General features: G+C 38.5%; 1 protein-coding gene across 1 annotated transcript in view; it reads right to left on the minus strand.

The window, feature by feature from the left end:
* The window catches only part of CFAP92 (cilia and flagella associated protein 92 (putative)), a 70,044-nt gene that overhangs the window by 51,250 nt on the left and 859 nt on the right, over nt 1–17,935 (minus strand). The window contains exons 2-5 of the mRNA XM_075183137.1: nt 12,701–13,107; nt 5,837–6,030; nt 4,413–4,617; nt 1,804–1,917 (exon numbers count right to left, since the gene is read on the minus strand). Coding sequence (XP_075039238.1) covers nt 1,804–1,917; nt 4,413–4,617; nt 5,837–6,030; nt 12,701–12,998 — 811 coding nt within the window. The 5' untranslated portion in view covers nt 12,999–13,107. The remainder of the gene's footprint in view (nt 1–1,803; nt 1,918–4,412; nt 4,618–5,836; nt 6,031–12,700; nt 13,108–17,935) is intronic.

Genomic DNA, 17,935 nt, shown 5'->3' on the forward strand with positions numbered 1-17,935 from the left:
TGGAGGACAAACCAAAACAACCCGGGCACACATATCTACCAGGACGGGGCACCACGTCCTGATTCTACCGAACCCGCCCAACCTCTAGGCTATACAGAAAGCAACCACAGAGCAACCCACAGGGGCGGTACCTGAAACCGAGACTAATAGCCGATTCACTCGAAGAGAGGCGGGTTCATCATGCCCAATACCGTAAATGTGCGCCCACACAACCACTGGCCGTCGACTGACTGCTTTTTCCGGCCAAAACTCCATCCATCTTCGCGGACAGCCATGTCTGCCGCCATAGACTGATACCCATCCTGAACAATATCCAGCCGACTCCACATGTTCTCAGGAACCAAACGAATCAGGGAGGGTGGGCGGGCAACGTCCAGATCTGCAAGGCTGAATAATACTCCGCCCATCTAACTTATAACCTCTGAAACCGCTCCCCTATGACACCGGATGGGCGTACCACCAATAGTTAACCCTTACCTCCAGAGAATAACTCAGTTAAGAATATAGCACAGCTTTTATTAGCCTTCGCTCCTATGCAGATCTCAGTTCTTATTATAATGACGGAGTAGAAGGAGTGTAATGTTTCTTCATTTGAACTGAGTTGGCCTGGTGCTCAATTTTATAACCACCTTGCACTGTACACTAGGGGCCACTCCACTCTACTTTGTGTATTCTGGTTTGTGGTTGCCCATACCAAGCAGCTAGCTGGAGCAAAGGACCGCATATTGTCATGAGACCAGAGGAACCTTCACAGCTGCATTGCATCCAAGAGACTCAGTGCAGAACTTCTCTAGTAGCATTTAGCATCACACATCACTTGCTGCACATTGTGCATCTCTATCTTTTAACTGGCCATCAGTGTGTGTCACTATACCTGCGGAGGGCGCCACCTGTGTGTGTCCGGCTCTGATGACAGCTAAGGGATTATTCAGCTTTTAAAAGCATTCGTAATTCTATAGCGCCCATTTTCACTTTTCAGATTTCAATTGTTGATTTTCAATATCCTTGATGAAAAATATTCTCTCTACAATCTAAATATTTATAATACTCAAGAAATTAAAGTAAAGAATGTTACCGATTTACAAGCTGAATTTTTCACTTTATTTTTTGTTCTATAGGTTTTCTGTTGAGCTATTTAAAACAGAGACCATGTTTATTTACCTTTATAAATGTAATGTGAACTGAAGCTATAGGGAAACAAAACAAAAAAAACGTTCATAGACTTCAACACAATAGTGACACCTAGTGGACAAATTATTATGGGAAATGACCCAACAGCCTCTTTTTCTTCACCTTGCTTTAGCCTATGATGAAACCATTTCTCAGACATGACAGTACTATTGTTTATAAAGCAAAATATGCACCAAGAGTTAGCAAATGGTGAACAGTTATGGAAGCTGTTGTTCATAGACTGTAACATGCAGGTATGGAATTATTAAAATCCTCCAATGTATTAAAAAAATGAAATTACTTGAACCTTGTGTGAGATGATATTTTCAAGGATTAGTCCACCCCCTTCCCCATTTCATGTGACCATATTCACAAGATCTGTTGCTGGCTATGGCAGTGTGCTGGGGGAAAAAATGTTGTGTGTATGTTCCTTGCAGGATAACCCCACCCTTTCAGCACCTGTTATGGCCTATAAATTGATTTGAGCAACTTCCACTTTTGTACATATTCACAAGATGTTGTACTGTGCAAAATAGCAATAGTCAATCTGATGGTCTCTGGATGCAGATGTACTACAATACCAGCAAGATACTGTACAGGAGTCTGGAAACAATAAACCATTTGTACACTTACCCTGAGTATTGGGATCTTCCTGATACACAATATCTCCATTTTTCTGAAGAATAAAACTTCGTTGGGGCAGATTATCTGCAAAAAGTTTTCTCTGTTTCAGAATCAACTGCTTCACTGCAGCAGACAAGAGAAAAAAAGAATACAAACAATGGGCTTTCACTGTGTGCTCAACTGCCCTGCCTGCACACAGACACATAGATCAGGACAGCTGACTACAGATGTAGCCAAGACAACAAGAACACTCCAAGTATCCATGCCCTCTAAATGGTGGTTGGGCAAAGTCCTAATGGCAAATATAGATTAAACTCTACAATATTAGTGTTCTGAGAGAGCTCAATAAAAGAGTCACACAGCACAATTTGTACCATAGGGAACATAAAAAGAAATTCTATTTTTGGCTTGATACACAGTTCTTTTATCATATAGTTGTCCATTGATTTACAAATAGTATGGTGGTCCACCTATGTGATGATGATGATGCAGGTAAGGGAGGAGCAATTTTAACATTATATACTGAATACATTATTTGAAACCTTTCACATTTACAATCTAATTATTTCACAGTCATCATAATCATTATCATTTATTTATATAGTGCCAACATATTCCGTAGCGCTTTACAATTGGGGACAAACATAGTAAACTAATAAACAAACTGGGTAAAACAGACAAAGAGGTGATAAGGCCCTGCTCGCAAGCTTACAATCTATGGGACAATGGGAGTTTGACACATGAGGTTAAGTCTACATTTTGCATTTCGGCCAAGCCAGACTGCAAAGGTAAAAGTGACTCATAAGCTAAGCTAAATGATCCTGTTACACAACAATGTTGGTCAAGGGGTAGTTGTCTTGTGGGAAATTGTGATAAAGAATCAATGTGGGGAACAAAGACATAACATAGGTGTGAGTCAATGATTACACCTAGGCAGCGAGCTTGTGGGGTGGGATTTATGGTCTTGTTATCAACAGTGATAGAAATGTCAGGTATGCTCTTGTTGGTGGCTGGGAATATTATTAACTCTGTTTTAGAAAGATTATGTGCTAGATTTACTAAACTGCGGGTTTGAAAAAGCGTAGATGTTGCCTATGGCAACCAATCAGATTCTAGCTTTCATTTATTTAATGCATTCTACAAAATGACATCTAGAATCTGATTGGTTGCTATAGGCAACAACTCCACTTTTCAAACCCGCAGTTTAGTAAATATACCCCTATGTTTGAGTTGGCGAGAGGACATCCAAGATGAAATGGCAGACAGACAGTCAGTTACATGGGACAACACAGATGTCGAGAGATCAGGAGAGGATAGATAAATTTGGGTATCATCCACATAGAGATGATACTGAAATCCAAAGGAACTTATTAGATTTCGAAGAGAAGCGGTATAGATAGAGAACAGCAGAGGACCTAGCACTGAGCCTTGCGGTACTCCAACTGATAAAGGAAGCGGAGCAGAGGTGGCCTCAGAGAAATTAACAGTGAAAGAGTGATTAGAAAGGTAGGATGAGAACCAGGATAGAACAGTGTCTTGAAGACCTAGGGATTGCAGCGTTTGTATGAGAAGGGAGTAGTAAACGGTGTCGAATGCAGCCGAGAGATTCAGGAGAATTAGGAGAGAGTAATGGCGTTTAGTTTTAGCAGTGATCAGATCATTGACAACCTTAGTCAACGTAGTCTCTGTGGAGTGTTGAGAGTGAAAGCCAGACCGAAGAGGATCCAACAGGTTGTTTTCGGAAAGGAAGCGTGTGAGGCGACTGTAGGCAAGTCTCTCTAGAAACTTGGAGGGGTACAGGAGTTGAGAGATGGGACGGTTATTTGAGAGAAAGTTTGGGTCGGAATCTTGTTTTATTAGAATAGGAGTAATCACTGCATGCTTGTATAGTGATGGAAAGATGGCAGTAGAGGGTGAGAGATTACAGATTTGAGTTAGAGGTGAAATGAGCACAGAAGACAGGGATCTACCAATTTGCGAGGGAATAGGATCAAGAGGACAGGGGGTAGAGTAGGAGGATAAGAAGAGAGTAGAAATTTCCTCTTCATTTGTGGGGTCAAATGAAGAGAGGGTGTCAGAGGGTAGTGGGAAGGAATTGAGCTGATTGCTTGTCGAGGCAGAGGATACCATTTTTAGTCTGATTGTATCAATCTTGTCCTTGAAGTAGGAAGCAAGATCCTGGGCACTGATAGTAGACGGAGGGTTTGGGGTGGGAGGATTTAGAAGAGATTTAAATGTGTTAAAAAGGCGTTTGGGGTTAGAAGCCTGAGCATAGATAAGAGATTGGAAGTATGTTTGTTTTGCAGTGTCCAGAGCATTTCGATAGGAGCGGTAGATAGAAGTATATGTGAGGAAGTCATTAGAGGTGCGAGATTTACGCCAGTAACGTTCTGCTTTACGGGAAAGTTTTTGAAGATTTTGCAATGCTGTAGATTAAACAAATAAAAGAAAATTGCTTCTATGCAAACTGCATATTTAAAACAATAGCTTCCAAGAGCTACTATTATAGGGCTCAGTTTTAAAACATTCTTTATCGTCTGGCCTTCCTTTGATTCCATGCAATACAGTCCTGAGTGACTTAACATTGGAAGTAGCTGGAAAGTGAGATAGAGCTTTACCTTCCCCTTGTTTCACCTGCAACACTCGAAACGCTTTTGGCCGATCAAATCTGGCTTTTGCTGAAACTCTGTCCTTTGTATCCCATATTTTCAAGTGTATCCGATGCGTTAACGCTTTCAATAAAACTTCTTTTGTGACACGGAGATCAACACTGTAGCTCCATGACAGCCATGTTTTGTCATTTTCCACCCATGGTTTTAACAACTGAAAATGAAATGTTTAACAGAAACAAGGGGATTTGTGGTGCAAGACATTTCGGAATCACACAATGTATAAGCTGCATCTTCCTAAAATATTCTCATATGACCCATAGTAAATAATCATAGCCAATTTTATAAGATATATTGTCCTCCATCTCCACCGGCAAACACACAACTTTGGAGGCTGGGATTCTATCATTGAACTATGTTTAACAAAAATCTAACACTCTAAGGGGTATATTTACTAAAGTGCGGGTTTGGAAAAGTGGAGATGTTGCCTATAGCAACCAATCAGATTCTAGCTTTCATTTATTTAGTGCATTCTACAAAATGACAGATAGAATCTGATTGGTTGCTATAGGCAACATCTCCACTTTTTCAAACCCACAGTTCAGTAAATATATCCCTAAGACATTATATATAGATATACACACATAGCCTGCTAAACATTGGTGTCCAAGTGGTATTATGTAATAAATAAAGCAGTCAAACAAACTTGGCAGGATCTATTTTAAGCTTTGGGCATCTCTAAGGTGTGTGTTTTTCAGTTGTAACACTTGCACAAGCTTCATGGCAGGTGTAAGTGCCGATTTTAGTGATTACGACTGTGTATGTATGTATTTTATGTCCAGTACACTTTAATAGCATGCTGATGAATGTGTTTTATGAGGAAAAAAAATATTTAAAAACACAATTTTGTAATGATTTTTCATGAATAACTATATTATTAACAGGTGACAATAATTGGATATTTTTTTCTCTCTGATGGGACTTTATATTGAATATAGGTATTGTACGTATTGTTGTGGAAGCCAACCTGATTGACACAACATTGACTGTTTATGGTTAATATTGTGTCAATTAAGAAATACAATATTGTTATATTTTATGTCTTCTCTGATGGGACTTTATATTTAATATATGTATTGTACGTATCTTGCAGTGTGTTGTGTCCGTCTGCATACGGCAAGTGCCATTTTGGTAGATGTTACCTACACCCGTGTTCTCCAGATTCGCTTGTAGTTGAATATGGATGTGCGTATGTCCGATTTATGTCCTTTTTTAGAAAAAAATGCACATTAGTTTTACGGGCCTTAATGAATCAGGCCCCAGCTGAGCATCTCTCTGTATATTACCAAATGCCTGTAACATAATCCTTAAAACCACCTTGAAAACAAAATTCTATCTCAGTTAGATCACAAAAGTTGCAATAGTCAACTCACCCGAGACTCGTGCTCCATGTACAGCTTGGCCACAATCCCAAACAAGACAACGTCTACTTTAGTGGGTTCTGTGTCCTCGGGGAGCAACAAGTATTCAAAGTGAAAATATTGCTGTGCTTTCGGAGCCTCGATCGTCTTGTTGTGGTTCTTATGGCCGGTCTTTCCTTTGTGAGCAGGGCTGGATTCATCATCTTCTACACACATATATTTATATATATATATATATATATATATATATATATATATATATATATATATATAAAAAGAAAAAGAAGGACATTTTTCCTGTAAATTACTTATTCTTCAACTGTTGTGGTATAAATAGTATTTTAGGTAGAATCAATTAAAACTGTAAGTTTAACCCCCAAAAAATTAAAACAGAGACATCAATGTCCAAGAAGTGAGTTTGGGATAGAGACGATGTCCACCCTGACAATTGTTAAACTTAACTCTGGTCAGCAGAATGGTTGTGGCTCCTCTATTGGGGTTCATCTTTAGTGTACAACTAACAGCAGAATCTTTTATTCTGTATGTATTATTATTACCTGTAGAATTAAGAAGAGGATGTGACCATCTAAAGGAATGGCAATACACTACTGAACGGGAATTGTAGCCGTCGTGTCAGGTGTCTCCATCCCATGACAAATTCCTGTTACCCTTGTAAATTCCGTCTTCAGTCCAAGAATTAGGCCATCACCGTTCTCTTCAGCAGGGAGGGGAAGAGTTTGAGGCAAAAATATGCAGGAGTAGTTTACTTTTAATAAAACAAAGGTACCAAAGGGAGCTTTGCTCAGATGTTACTACATGTAATGCAATTTATGGCTTTACTGAATACTTTATCATTCGTGCTTCAGCATGTGTCCTTTTGCCAAAGCCTTTATATCATCTAGGGGGGCTTTTTTTATTTTCTTGCCCTTGGATATCAAGTAGCATAAAACTTTCACCTTACAGTGTGTCTCCATTATTGACTGAGTTATATCAGGAGGTAGCCATTTTTCTGAAGACAAAAATGCTCTGCGGCCTATGTAAATAACTCATTGACTTCTGCATTGGAGACAAATTTGTTTGTGAAAATTGAGTTAGGCAAGCAGTGGGGAGAAGAGCAGTTATGACATTCCGTCCTATACCGGACCACTTTGCCCACTGGATACAGTTATGTCCAAAGCAGAGATGAGCTGTCTCATACACAATGGCAACGGAGAAAAAAAATTCTGCCATGATATTGATATACCGGCTTTTATGGGCACACAGAAAGAACCAAGTACGATAAAGCAATGTATTTTATATAAGTGGATGCCTTACAGTGGTGTCAGACCAGAGGTTTTCAAACAGCAGAATGACTGATTGCTAGGGAAAAAAGCTCTTCCATATTTCAAAGCGCTTGAATGCTGCTTGAAAAGTTCTACACAGGATCTAAGCAGCTGTTTAATCACTCTTGTGGCAAATGAATAAGAAATAACCAGCTTATATATAGCACATTTCTACATTAGTGGTTTTGCTGCTGATCCAAAATACTGCTTGCAACTTTTTAAACAGCTGTCAGAGCAGGAAATCTGCTTCACGTGACACTCTCTAGGCAAAACCCATTCATTTCAATACGATAATGTCTTAAAAAAATGGACTGTAGGAAAAAGCACAGCAGAAAAAGCTCTTCTGTGACAAAGAGATAGATGGCTGCAGATTCACTATTAAATGCTTTTGCAATTCAAGTTTCAGACTGATTGTAGTGAACAAGGAGGAATTACAGTTAAAAGGATTAACAAATAACATAACTGTGGGGAAGAAAGCATAATCATAATTGTATTGTAAATATTGTATATCAGATGAATCCATTTATAATTGAGCTACTTTGTAAGGTAAGATGTAAAATGTGAGGACAGTACATGTGTTTACTCTGTGGCTCTGCACACCCTGGTGTTACAAGTTAACAGCATCACCTTTAGGGGAAGCTAAGCAGCTTCAAACTCCCCCCTGGGGTGAGCTATAGCCTGGCATAAGGAGTGTTGTTTGACACCTAAAGAGACTTTAGGGAACCATTTCCCAGCAGGGGTCTTACACAAGGAGACAAGGGCTTTGTGACCATGGTTTGCTATATTTTATATAGGCAAAAATAATTCCATTTCCAAAATACCACACACAATCAATATAATTAGGTATCAGACACATATTCATAAATAGGTTGAGGAAAGGCATCCCATACATTGAATAATGCTGTCTGTCAAGCAGGGAAGGAGAGGAAATCAGTATAAGCTCAGCTAATACACTGGACCTTTGCTTTTTGGTATCTATAAATTTGAAAATTTGTACTGGATTTAGTAATAATGACAATGGATCTGTGTGACACTCCCCAGGAAAGCTATGTTAGAGCTTAGCATTGGGTATTAAACGGAAATGTAAATTGTGGTTGTAAAGCGGTATCACAGGCTCCCCCTGGAGACCACATCCCAGTAGAAGGTGGAAAAAGTGTCTGTTAAAAGATGAAGCCACTTATATAGATATTGTCAGACTTTTGGAAAAACCATCAACATTAGTAAGTTGTTCATCTTCCAAGCCAATTTCCCTTGGCGCAGTTTATACAACTCGTATGTAAGTTTATATTCTTTGTCATTTTTATTTTTAAATCTTTTTTGTTGTATATTTTATCATCTTTATTAATTGTTTTTATTACATGTAAGCATTGAACTTTTTGTATATAAAATCTAAAAATGTAATAAGTGCTGCCCTTATTGCTCTAAACAAATTCACTGTCAGTTTAGAAGAGATTGATTTTTGGCTGTGTTAATGATTTAAATACCAGTGTGGGAAGTGTTAACTTTTCTTGCTATAAGAGCGAAGAGTGTGTGCAATTGAGTTATTAAGTCATAGGTTTGCTACAGGCCTTATAAGTAGCTGGTGGCAGTTGGAGAGAGTTGTGAAAGTATGCGCCTATTTTGAGAAAGGGGCCAGTGAGATCTGTAGCCTAAGGGATAGGCGAGAGTGAGATTGAGACTGGAATCCTGCGTGCTCCCTTCCAAGTCACGAGTGTGCAAAGTGTGGTTTGTGACAGGATGGTGGCTTAGTGGTTAGCACCTGTGCCTCACAGCACTGGGGTCATGAGTTTGATTCCCGACCATGGCCTTATCTGTGTGGAGTTTGTATGTTCTCCCCGGGTTTGCGTAGGTTTCCTCCCACACTCCAAAAACATACAGGTAAGTTAATTGGCTGCTATTAAATTGCCCTTAGTCTCTCCTGGTTTGTGTGTGTGTAATTTAGGGGATTAGATTGTAAACTCCAATGGGGCAGGGACTGATGGGAATGAGTTCTCTGTACAGCGCTGCGGAATTAGTTGCACTATATAAATAGATGATGATGATGATGAGGTAAAGGTGGTCAGCAGTGGTGTCCTGACAAAATAGATGTGATATATTGTGGGACTGTTTGAATATATGATAAGATATTAGACTAGGACGCCAGCAGAGGCAGCTATCCTTGACACTGATAAACAAATAAATAAAACTTAATGGAATTATTTTTCCATGTCCTTACAATGTTTGCATTTTGGGTTTATTTTTGTGCATTCATGCTACATCACATATGTCATGTATTTTTAGTATTTAGATTTAGTACATGTTATTGACCATCTACTCTCCACCAGCCAGTCCCATTTGATTACACTGAAGCAAGGAGGAAGTTTGATAACTGGTCAATATGTACAATCCAATTACAGTAAATGTAAACATTAGTCAAATTTACCATTATATTCAAGGCTCAGACCTCAGACCCCCTTTACAACATCCGGTAAGAATTTATGTATGTTTGTGAAAAGCAAACATTGTAGCAATTACTTTTCTATCTTTCCAAGTATATGTAGGGACTGTTATTATGATTTCTTTACTTACACTTAGATTGCTGCTGAATCTCGCCCCTGTTATTTGCACATTGCACTGGTGTGAGGCTATGCCAGTGGATCCCAAACGTTTTCAGTTCAAGGCACCCTTAGGGTCTCCACAATTTTTTAAGGCACCCCTAAGTCAAAATAATTACCAATGAGTCCCCTGCCTTGTTTACCCTGGGCCTGGCCGAGCCACCCCTATGAGATCACTGAGGCACCCCAGGAGCCACGGCACACAGTTTGGGAACCACTGGGCTATGCCAACAGTAAAGGGAGGCGAGGCATGTATGATGTATCTTTAGAGATTCGTGTATATATATATATATATATATATATATATATATATATATATATATATATAAAATGTTTTATTATTGCTATTGTTTCAGACAAAGCAGGAACAATGTAGGCTGTTCAGGGTTAGGTATGGGAAAAGACTGAGCTGTAATCTGTCAACTAATTATCCGTTGTCACATAACATCTGAAGGTGTGAGGGTAGTGTAGCAGCATAGAGGCATGACATAGAAAGAGCATGATATGTCAGATTGTGTATTTAATAGTATTTATATGGTTATATTATTACTATATTATATTAAATATATAGTTGCCTTGCTGTGTCAGAGAGCCCCAGGGCAGTTGTTCCAGTGAATATGCTGCATTAACTAGACTGATGGATATTTTGGTTTCCCATTAGTAAGACAATAAAAATATAAGGTTTCTGACATTATAATTTAATACCTGCTATATAAATGTGTTATGGTCCTAAATTTACAAAGCATTTATAGTATATGGGTATGTCATTGTTTAACAATGATGTACTAATGCATGCCCCTGTTAGCATTTACTGGTAGCAGAGTCATGGTGATGCATGTTAAACATAAACATATAGTAAACTTGTATTGATTTATGCACAGGTTGAGACACAATAGGTTTGTGTTTTTGTCTTTCAATTGACAATGTTTTTATTTTTATCTCTGTAACAATCAATAAATAGGGACTAAAATCTGTGTAGCAAAACAAAAAATGTAAAAAAGATTTTATTTAATTCAGAATCTACAAAAGTTTACAGACATCTTGCCCTGTATCAAACTACGTTTGGATGACATTCCAAATATTTTTTTTTTTATCTAAAAATTTTGAAAAAACGGCAGTGCCAAAAGTCTTGTAGTCAGGAGCTGCTGCGCTATACAAGGAAGAATCTCTGATTATTATACCATGAGATCTGAGATTTCTGTGTGACTTCATCTTTTAGTGAACAGGCAAATACCTTTTAGGCTTCTCCCTGTCACCCCTACATCACCAAAGCTATGACTGGAAAAGTCACATTATAGAGAATTAGGGCTATATTTACTAAGAATCGAGTTTGGTGACAGTGTGAAACCGCCACACATCACCGGCTGTTAGTGGTCCAAACTGCCGTATTTACTGTAAGGCGGTTTGTGGCTGTGATTTAAAATGGATGTCGATGTTTGGGGGATTGAAAAAGCTAAACTGCTGGCGGTCTGGTTGAAACCACCATCCAAAAGACAGGACAGGACAGTTTTAATACTTGCTTCTGAATGGCTTGATAGCTCAAACATGCTATTTGAACTATTTTACCATTCAGAACATAAGAAAAGCACCATTGACATTTAAATTATTTGGACAATCATTTTTTATTGATTAAGGGGCAAAATTTATTTAATATTAACTTATGGGGGAAAATTATTTTTCATTATATTAAGGGGACAAAATTATTTAATCATTATATTATTCGGGCACTATATAATGCCAAATTGTGCAACATACATAATTATATTCACCATTAACAATCAGTTAATATTATTATATATTCACATTTCCTTTCCACCATAATATAATGATATAATAATGTCCCCTTAAAAAATTATTAAAAAAAAAATATAATATTAAATTCATTTTGCCCCTTAATAAATAACGATTGCCCAAAACATTTAAATGTCAATGGTTCTCTCTGTTCTATGTTCTAAATGGCAAAATAGCTCAAACAGCAGGCAGTTTGCACAATCTCGCCACTCACAACCACCTCTTGTACTTTGGCCATTTGGATGGCGGTTTTGTGGCGGTTTTCCAAACCCCAGCTTAGTAAATCCAGTGGTTTGTATGTTTATCATTGTTAAGATCGGGATGGCGATTTGTAAAGTGGGGGGGTTTGAAAAATGTAAATTCTGGCCGTTTTAATGGTGGTTTGGGCTTTAGTAATTCTGGCGGATTCAAAACCGCCGGAAAAATAGCCAAAAACCGGCGGTTTGACAAAACCGCCCTTTGGTAAATGTAGCTCTTAGTATCCTTAACTAGCACCAGTTATTCTACTTATGGGTGGCCCTGATGCTTTTAAAACCGTACTATGGGTAGCCTGGTAGCCTCCGGGAGATCCAGGGAGGGGTAAAGAGGTGGGTATGTGTGGGGGTGGGGCTCAGTGAATCGCATCATTTTGGCCCTGCCACCGGCCATGAAATGGCAAAATTCACGACATTACATAATGTGGGAGGAGCTTGATGGGTTTGTGTCATTAAGCCCGGCCCTCAAGATCTGAGAGGTTGCCTACTCTTCTGGGGTTCGGGAGGACTCCCTGAAATTCAGGAGCCTCCTGGAAATTCCAGCAGAGTAGACAAGTATGTTTAAAACTTAACACAAAAATCCAGGTATTTCTTATTTCTACACTGCTTACTTCAAGTGTACAATTAAACAAAATGGAGATGCACACACACAGACACTACAGTCTCCAAAAACAGGAACTATGTAAATGACTTAGGACTGAAGTATACTACAGAAAATATATTATCAAAGTCTTAGTGTAAACAGGGGACCAAACTCTATACATAAATGTATGACTTTTGTGAAAGATATTTAGCCAATCAGCACACAGATCTCCACTGTGGCCTGACTTCCAGGCTTTCCAACTTTAACTTTCTGACATCATATTACCACACCATTAATTGCTATGTCAGTTATGTCACTGGAATCAGCATTACCTTTCTTAGGTATTGATGGGATGGCAAAAGCGATTGTGACTGTGCAAGTCACTGTGTGAGATGCATCCTGCAATTCTTCACTTGAGTCTTCATCTGCCTTGTCACAAGAGCGCTCTTCCCCATTCTGTGCTTCATCTGTATCAGGAGAGGAGCAGCCAGTCCCATAATCAGATACATCATCATTTTGGGATAACATTGTTCTTTGTGGGGACCTAGATTTGGTGTCTGCAGTAACCCCACTGTCATAGTCTTCAGCTTCTGCTTGGTTAATGTCCCCAGAAATAAGGTCCTGGAACATTTCTGCTCCTGTAAACACAGTCAGAGCCTTCTACCTTGTAGGCTCACCAAGTAATCCAGATCAAAGGAACTTAGATCCAATCAAAAACACCAATCATATCTTTACAAGTCTAAAAAAAGAAAAACATAGATTATTTTTTTAATTTAATTATTCAAAATAAGCAATAAAGTAACAGACTGCTAGATGTGCAGGGCCAGGTATGTAGGAACCAGGGGGGCAGAAGGGGCTCTTGGCCCCCATGATTTCTGTTGGGTGGGCAAAGATTGTGTTTTGTCCCCCTATGAACGTCTACAGAAAAGCATTCATGCTGCTTTCTGAAGTCAAAATAGCTAATACTACTAATAGTCTAAACTTGTGAAATTTTTTGAAATGATAGATTGTCTTAGAATAACTACCAAATGTTCTTTAATATAGATTGCCTTAGTATAGATTTAAAACAGATTGATTGATTTGTTGATTTAAAAAACTCTAAGTGTTGCATTTCATAAACATTTAAAAAATAAGCTTTATTGATGATGAACTACTATTCACTTTACGTTTATCCTGAATTTCATGCAGTGCATCCAGTAACAAACATGAGATATAGCAATATAAATGTATAGCACAGACCATAACCAGTAAGAGAGTGACTATAGATTTATAAATACTCCCAATCAAATGAGGCTGATGAAGCTGTCAACGAAATCTGAATATAAACTAGGTTAAAGACTATGAAAGATTTACATTTTTAAGATGAACAATTGAATTTATCTATATCTATATTATCTATATTTCTAACACCTATTGTACTAATTGGTAATTAATATTTATAATAATATTTATTTATTAATGTATAAATACATTTTTGGCCAACCCCTGAAACACTGACAAAAATTAACACAGGAGTCTTTGTATATCTACAGTCCCTGTTGCAACTGTTGTAAAGCGAGATACCAAATGCAAGAAAAAGGGGCTCCAAGCCCTGTAGTAGTCCTTGGCCATTTGCCCCCCACCCTCCCCATGAAAATTTTCGTTCCTACGCCCCTGTGCCGGGCAGTAACGTATTTCAGTCAGACATACCACTGATAAAGTCCAAGAGATAGGGGCAATCACATGGATTTTCTTTTCATCCTCTTTCTGCACTTAGTATCCACTGTGTGTGCAGAGGGTTCAGAACACAGAACCGAATGTTGCTCACATGTGCACTAATAACTCACCTGAAGAAGTGCTTAAAAAAAACTCCAGTATCGTTAATGCTTTTGAGCAAACCCCTTCATTGTACCATGTGACCTAACCTCAGAACACTCAAACTGAGTCTGGATAGTTAAGCGAGATTATGTAGGTTTTCAAGACTCAGCTATTGAATGAGCAGTAGAACAGACCGTATGCATACACAATGTTGGGAGAATAGCTTGTGCTAGTGTGCACCACTGTATGTAATCTGTGAACCGCAGAGGTCTCAGTGGAGTAGTCCATCTGTGAAACCACCCTGTTTCAGTGTTCAGTGTTCTCCCCAGCATCTATATCCCCGGTGCTCCACCCAGCTGTTTTTATTTTCCACCCGGCTCTTGGAGCCCAACAGAGTCCTATTATAATAGAATAAACCATTGTTTCTCCTATTAGAACAGGCACCATGTGAACACTACAGACAGCAGTGTGTGTTAGACCACTGACCACCAGTCTGACCAGTCCTGGCACCTGTGGGTAATAACCTCCAACATTTTTCAATATTATTGCAAAGCATTACACTGCCACCACCCGGCTGCTTCTTAATGCCACCCGGCTAGCAAAATTTTCTGGGGAGAACACTGTATTTACAGTACTATTTGCTAAGGCCTTATTTCCATATATGCTTGTACTTCATACTTTATAACCAACACTGATTTGGAACTGTAAAAAAACACAAATAAAGAGAGGGAAGTAGTGCAAGAAAAATGCCTCTGTTGTAGGATACACTGCTCCTAGCATCAACGTATGGTAATGATAGTCTTTTTTTTTACTGGGCATCCCAATAAGCAGAAAGTTGGGATTTAGACGGGGAGATTCGCTAACAGCGTGTTGCATCTGAAATTAAAGAGGGGTTGACTGGGCAACTGGAAAATAGGTTTTTGGCATCACCCATTCCAAAATAATCATCTGATGTACTTATACCCATTAATTTAACAATTTAGTTAATAGTGGCTTCATAAAATAGTTATTGTTGAAATACGAACAATAACTTAATTACACCTAGGTTAAAGTGGGTTGAAACGGAACCTTTCTAAATAAAATGGATTATCAGCCATTTGACATACTTGTTAAAAAAACATGTCCCTTCATAAAGGGATTAGGTAAAAGCCGGAACTCGCTGTGCTGCATTTATTATAACAATCATTTTAAACTCTATTTAGGAACATAATAACGGGAATAGATAATCAGTCAGAAATATTTAAGCTAGTTAGCTAGAACAGTATGTTATATCATCAACTATTATAACAACTATTACCGGCTAACTTGGTAGAATCTACGGGGGTTCACTTATAATAGGGTAGAGTCAGTGGCACTGGATCTATTGGACTCTCTATACAATAGCCTTGAATAATGGGTCAGATAATTCAGTGCCGATTTAACTATAGATACTGTGAGAAGGTGAACTTACTATATGGCTATACTAGAGACCAATTAAGAAAATCCTATCTGACTATTATTTTTTTAAAAAACACACTCTGTAAGGATATTAATCCTTAACCATCTGCTTCTATTTAGTGATAATATAATTACCCCATATATAAAGGGTTTATTACTTTATTTACTAATACAATATAAATGTAGTTTATAGATGGTTGCTATAAATTATTCAGGAATGCATGATATTTTATTTTAACCTTATTAAGTAATAATTTATATAATAGTGACAATACGATATGTTGCGACATGTAACAAATCATAATATATGAAAAATACACAGCAAGGCTGGTGGCAGTGCTACCATGTAAACATCCTGTTTTCACTTTATTTTCACTATCACTTATTCGGTTTTAATGTTTCGCTACCATTTTTGCTCAAGCAGTTTGGGAATCCTTGTTCCTCCTTTTATTTTATCCTTCAACAATAATAAAGATATAGTTTTAATGGTTATTATTTACTCTATCATTGAGTGCCCATGAGTGCCATGAGTCATGTGTTCTTACTTTCTGTTCTTATAGCAAAAGCTGGAACTACTGGAATTCTGGAACGCCGTAATGATCCAGTTTCCTACAGCGCCCTCTGCTGCTTGCTGTCTTGAGTGAAGCCGCTGTATTTTCCCTCCCTGCATACTGCAGTTTGCTCTGCTACACAGACATGTGCTCTGTACTGTGTGTTTTATAGTATATATATGTGTATATATATATATATATATATATATATATATATTCATGTCTCCTATCTTTGGCACAGCTACTCCACATGTTGTATTGCTCATGTATCTCTCTGGAGTTCAGAGTATCCAAACCATCCATACCAACTGCCGGAATGGACGTCCATGTACCTTAGCTATCCATTCCGAGTGCTGAAATGGATGTCCGTGTACCTTAAGCATCCATTCCGGATGCCGGAAAAAGGTTTTGTTTATATTAATCATTTATTCCGGATGCCAGAATGAATGTCCGTGTACCTTAGCCATCCATTTCGGGAGCTGGAATAGGGTTTGTATATTAATCATCCATTCTGTCTGACATATGCTGCAAAGTCATTTCAATTAGAGTGCTGGGAGGATATACTTTTGTAACAAATACCAAAATCAGAAATATATCACTTTTTTTAGTACTAGCTGGCATGCGGATATTGCAGGGTTACCAAAACATAAACACAGCAATCAAATACATAATCATTACATAGATGTGTGCAGCAATGTAATGCTTAAGAAACCAAGACACTGCAGTTTTTGAAAATTAATGGGTCACGTAGTGTTGAATGCAAAAAGTGTATCTTATGCTTTGAAGAATGTAGACTAAGCTACTCAGAGCCCCACTTCTGGCCCCACTGCGACTTGTAGTGCACCAGAGAAAAATATAAATAGAAATGCACAAGAGAAAAAATATTTTATTGTAAATAAACACACCTGGACACAACCCTCCTTACCCTTCTTTATTTATTCTCACCTAGATCCATCCTAGCATCTTCACCCTAAACCCATAGATCCAAGGGGACCTTCTTATTAAACCTATAATCCACATGCAGGTCAAAAAAAAACAACCATGAACAGACTACGCAAACATCCAAGACCATAGTCTTGGTCTGCTAAGCATTTAATCGTTGCACATATCTATGTAATTAGCTTTGCACATTATTTCTGTGTTTATATTGTGTTAACCCTATCCCTCCAGCTAGTACTAAGTAACAGTGATATATTTCAGATATTGGCCATTTGTTACAAAAGCAGTTCCTCCCAACACTCTAATTGAAATTACTTTGCCACAAATGTCAGATATAATGGATGGTTAATATACACAAAACCCTATTCCGGAACCCAGATTGGAAGATTAAGGTACTCCGAGTCCCATTGCAGCTTCTGGAATAGAAGGCAGTTGGGCCCCGTTTCGGAACATGGAAAGGGTGGTTAAGTAACTCAGACCTCCATTCTGGAAGCCGGAATGGATGCTTAAGGTACTCAGACCTCCATTCCGGCACCCAGAAAGAATGTCTAGGGTACTCAGACCTCCATTCCGGCACCTGGAAAAGATGCTTAATGTGCTCAGACCTCCATTCCGGCACCCAGAAAGAATGTCTAGGGTACTCACATCTCCATTCCAGCACCTGGAAAATATGCTTAATGTAGTCAGACCTCCATTTCGGGAGCCGGAATGGATGCTTAATGTAGTCAGACCTCCATTCCGGATGCTTAATGTAGTCAGACCTCCATTCTGGATGATTAATGTAGTCAGACCTCCATTCCGGCAACCAGAATGCATGGTTAAGATACTCGGACATCCATTCCG

This window comes from Mixophyes fleayi, chromosome 8 (assembly GCF_038048845.1).
Source record: "Mixophyes fleayi isolate aMixFle1 chromosome 8, aMixFle1.hap1, whole genome shotgun sequence".
NCBI classification, from domain to species: Eukaryota; Metazoa; Chordata; class Amphibia; order Anura; family Limnodynastidae; genus Mixophyes; species Mixophyes fleayi.